Here is a 5,000-nt window from a genome sequence, read left to right as displayed (position 1 = left end):
TCTCGGGTCAATGGCGCATAGAAATGGCGTCACATCGTAAAAGCATCGATATTCTTGGAGGATCTTTCGGAGGTCAGTTACCACTGACGGTTTATGCGTACATACACATTCCTAAAGTCGGTATATGCGTAGATACAATATATATTATATATACGTACATACATACATACATACATGCATACATACATACATATATACATACATACGTATATATGTATATACCGATGCGTTGTGATTAGGCCATTAACGACGCTGTAAAATCCATTTGCAAACGTTCGCATCCTCTTCCGGAACTTTGTTATACAGTGGCCGCATGTCTGCGCGTATGCAAACGAGACATAAACATACGGTTCTTCGGCCTCGAGTTTCTCATGGGATCCCTTTTTAGCTTGCATTCTTCGAGATTCGATCGCATTCTCTTCTTTTAATACACGTATTTAGAAAATTCTTTATAACCTTCTAACAATATTCGATACCATGGATACGATTCGTTCGTATGAATTATTTATTTTACCGAGTGTTTAATTGAAAATAGATTTTTTAACGTGTCGATTAAATGCATTATGTATGTTTTTATTTATTTATTTATTTTTGTATTTATTCATTTTTTCTTTTCTTTTCTTTTTTCTTTTTTTTTTTTTTTTTTTTTTTTTTTTTTGAATATTTTTAATTCAATATTTTACATCTAAATAAATAACTTAATATATAATATATTTTCTATCCTCGTATGTCTGATAATATAATGTAATAAGTATGTAATAGCATTGAGGAATTGATCAATAATGTATGTCAACATTTTCGATAAAATTAACAAATACTATTTATTGCAATTATTACAATATCTAAAAATATAATTTAAAAATATCTTATAAAAATTTATTATTAATTATATCTTTGAATATTATATTATATTGTAATAATAATAATAATAATAATAATAATAATAATAATAATAATATATGTGTATATTTAAAAGTATTATACATATATACAGTATCATAATATTAAAATTATAATATAAAAATATTATTACATACTATTGTAATAATCTCAATAATCAATACCAATATATTTTTCATTGATAATATCGATTATTTCCATAGATAAATATATTAGTTTAAATAACGACATACAAATTATGTATAATTATTTTTAAGTAGAAAGTTGTAAACTATTTAACACGATTCGATAGAAAGGATTTTGAGGTCTCGTCTCGTCGGATCGATCTGTCGACCGGTTTCGCGTCGTAGGAAACGAAGGCGAACGTAATGGCGAAAGTGACGAATCTTATTTCGCGGTCACCCGCTGTGTGTGTGTGCTGTGCTTGCAGGTAAATCGGCTCTCTCGTGCGTTCTAATATCTCTCTCTCTCTCTCTCTCTCTCTCTATCTATCTCTCTCACTCACTCACTCACTCACTCACTCACTCACTCACTCACTCTTATTGCTCGTACTTCTCGTACTCGTCGTCAGTGTCAGTGAAAACCGCATTGGCGAGATAGTAGTCAGTGCGATGGAACGTAAGGGAAATGAGGAAAGTCGGGCACGGACGAAAGTGAGAGGACTCACGTCTACAAGGTGTCTCGTGAACTTTCTTACTTACGTGGATGATCCTTTCACAAGCTTACCGATCGCATTAGTGAAAGATCGTTCTTTGACCGCAGAACTTCTATCAATTTTTACGATCGGATCATTCTTGTTCGTAAAGAAGAAAATAAAAAAAAAAAAAATATATATATATATATATTTTTATTTGAACATTATACTTAGACCATAAACTCGAACAAGGGGAAGATATATTGTCGAAATTGTATTCGATTGACCAATAATTTATATTGGATTGTTTAATATTTAATATTATAAATTAATGATTACTAGAACGTTGTTATAATTTATTATAGAATGCTACAATAATAATATATTGGTTTTAGCAATAAGTAATAACGCAATTTCCTCTTAATATTTAATATTTATTAAGAGGAAATTGCGATATTATTTATTACCAAAAGATATTAATTTTTTTCATTGCCATTAGATATTAATTTCGCCTTAATATCTAATGTTAATGCTAATAGTATGATTAATATGAATATTATGTTTTGCTCTTTCTTTTTTTTTTCTTTTTTTTCTTTCTTTTTTTTCTTTCTTATTTTTTTTTTCTTTTTTTTTCTTTCTTATTTTTTTTTTTTTTTTTTTTTTTTTGTTATAGTATCGTTTATGTAGATATCGTTGTTTTTGCGGTTTTATTCGAATATAAAGTACTGAATATTTTAATATATAATCGCTCGTAAATATTCATATATAGGCCACAAGAAAACATGAAATGTGAAATAAAAATCAGTTCCATTAAAATCAATTGTAAATGAAGAATAAAATCAATTATTACTGGACAAACTCTTCAAAGCTTTCAATAATTATAATATTTAAATATATATAATAGTATATATATATATATATAAAGCATATTGAAAGCATATTGATTAGTTTGAAAATAAACGTGCAAGTTAGTATCTACAAATAGAACATTAAATTATCTAAACAATTGTAATAAAGGTTCATGAATAATCATGGCGGACGTTATATGCAATTTTCTAAGCTGTCGTGACTCGTAGGTTAATACGCGTTCTTCTTTGTTCGCAAAATCTCGATAATCACGAGTCATGCGCTCTATTCGATCAGGATCGAGGTAGATCCAATCGATTCTCTCGAGAATTCCATAGAGCGACCGAGAGAGAGAGAGAGAGAGAGAGAGAGAGAGAGAGAGAGAAAGAGAGAGAGAGCTTGAATTCGTTAAAGCAAAAAGTTTCCTTTTTTACTAATATTGAGAAGAAAATATTCTAGTCCGATTAAATGAAAAATTATATTGGTAGTAAAAATATCAACAAACGAAAATAAATATTCGTTAAAAAAGAAAAGAACAAGGAAAAGAAAAGTTGTTACAAATATTATCTCTAAAAATGTAACGATATATGTATATGATAATGATAATAATATAATACGGTTGATTTCATTCATTGCATTCACAAATTTTTCATCCGTGCGTCAGTTCTCTATGAGAATGGTATTATTATTATTTTTACTATTGTTATTATTATTATTATTATTATTATTATTATTATTAATAGGAGTAACAGTAATAATAATAGTACTAGTAATAATAGTAGTTCTATTTTTTTCATCACGAATACATTAAGATTCTTTTTCGAGATAAATAAGTATTAAAAAAAATAAAAGAGAGAGAGAGAGGGAGAGAGAGAGAGAGAAACAAGAAATTATAAAGAACAGAACCCGAAATAATATATTACAATTATTTTTACGTAGATCAACTCGATCGAGAAGGTGTCTTAGCAAGAGCAAGAGAAACGATTACTGCGAGAAAGAGGAAAAGGAAGGACGAAGGAGAAAAAGAAGAAGAAAAAGAAGAAAAAGGAAGAAGAAGAAGAACCGAGGACAATGGCGGGTGAGGACACACAGATTCTGGCGAATGGCACCGTCGAGGCTCTCACGATAATACCAGCAAAGATGGCCAATGGGAACGGCCTTATCTGTAGCAAGCATAATAACAATGGCTCAATACCAAATGGGAAGCTACATGAGATCGGAGCTGCCGAGAATGGGAAGCTGATCGTTCCTGACGAAAAATCGAGCAGCCTTCACACGGAATTCGATGACGCTGACGTTTCCTGTGGTTGGGGTCCATTAAGACCTCATTGGTTGCAATATTTTGCCACGAAGCAGGCCTTCTTAGTCACCTTTTGCATTACCTGGGTTAGTATCAATATTTATAGATTCCTCTAATTTCTTATCTCTAGTTGATGATAATGATATACACACACATATATATATATATATATATATATTTTTGTAATTTCACAATTACACTGTCAAACTTGTCAAATATTAAATTAATATTAATATTAATATTAATGTTAATTGTTTTAATATTAATCCAGTAAATTTCGATAATTTGAATTTGCGTTTTTGATTTGAAAAACTTACGAAAATAAATTAAATACTTCCTCTCTGTTGTACCATTTAAAAAGTTTAATTTAAAAATCGCAAAAAGTGACGACAGATCAGACTCCCAATTTCAATACATTCGAACGTACATTAATTAATTATATTTTTTCGGCCATAGGTCCTTCAAGGCATGTACTATACGTATTTCGTCTCGGTAATCACAACGATCGAGAAGCTCTTCCAAATCCAATCGAAAACGACGGGTATCATAATGTCTGCAACTGAAATCGGCCAGATCGGTTCGTCCCTTCTCTTAACGTACTACGGCGGCCAAGGTCACCGGCCTAAGTGGATCGCCTGGGGCATGATCCTCTTTGCCGTGAGCTCCTTCACCTGCTCGATGCCTCATTTCATCTTCGGCGAACAGCTGATCCAGCAAAACGAGATGCTTTTCAGCGGCGTCGGGCCTGCCGGGGAATCAGATGGACCTAACAATACTGATCCAGTTCCAGCAAATCTCTGCAAGTTGCATGAACGACCAGAGAACAATACGCTCGATGAGTACGTATAATTTTTGTGCAATCGTTATATAACACTTTATTGCTCGTTACTGTTCGTTACTGTTCGCCTAATTGGAAATAATATATTTCGTCATTATTTTGATTCAATCTATCTAGTTGTATAATGATTGTTATATACTATTGTAGAACGGACATTAAAACATTCGTTAAATATCATTTTTTTTTTATTTTTTCTTTTTCTTTTTTCTTTTTCTTTTTTTTTTTTTTGTTCTCTTTATTATTCTTTATTTTTCCCACATCATAGATGGATCTTGGGTACAACGGCACCACACGGTGATTCGATCGAATATTGCGAAGGTGACTTTCTAACAGAGCAGAGGATACAAAGCAAAATAACGGCAGTAGTCTTGGCAATATTTTTTGTCTCTTTGCTCGGTGTTGGAATGGGTCAAACAGCCGTTTACACTCTTGGCATACCATATATCGATGATAACGTTGCTAGCAGGGAAAGTCCCTTGTAT

At 31.4% G+C, this 5,000-nt stretch overlaps 1 protein-coding gene across 8 annotated transcripts in view; it reads left to right on the top strand.

The window, feature by feature from the left end:
• Positions 1-5,000, top strand: part of LOC124948812 (solute carrier organic anion transporter family member 74D) — a 95,456-nt gene that overhangs the window by 78,886 nt on the left and 11,570 nt on the right. For all 8 annotated transcript variants that reach the window (XM_047493020.1, XM_047493021.1, XM_047493017.1 and 5 more), the window contains 3 exons: positions 3,320-3,766; positions 4,137-4,519; positions 4,784-5,000. The exon at positions 4,784-5,000 is cut by the window's right edge and continues 4 nt beyond it. In XM_047493020.1, coding sequence (XP_047348976.1) covers positions 3,452-3,766; positions 4,137-4,519; positions 4,784-5,000 — 915 coding nt within the window. In that variant the 5' untranslated portion in view covers positions 3,320-3,451. The remainder of the gene's footprint in view (positions 1-3,319; positions 3,767-4,136; positions 4,520-4,783) is intronic.

This window comes from Vespa velutina, chromosome 4 (assembly GCF_912470025.1).
Source record: "Vespa velutina chromosome 4, iVesVel2.1, whole genome shotgun sequence".
Classification (NCBI taxonomy): Eukaryota; Metazoa; Arthropoda; class Insecta; order Hymenoptera; family Vespidae; genus Vespa; species Vespa velutina.
This window is presented reverse-complemented; position numbering and strand designations above follow the sequence as displayed.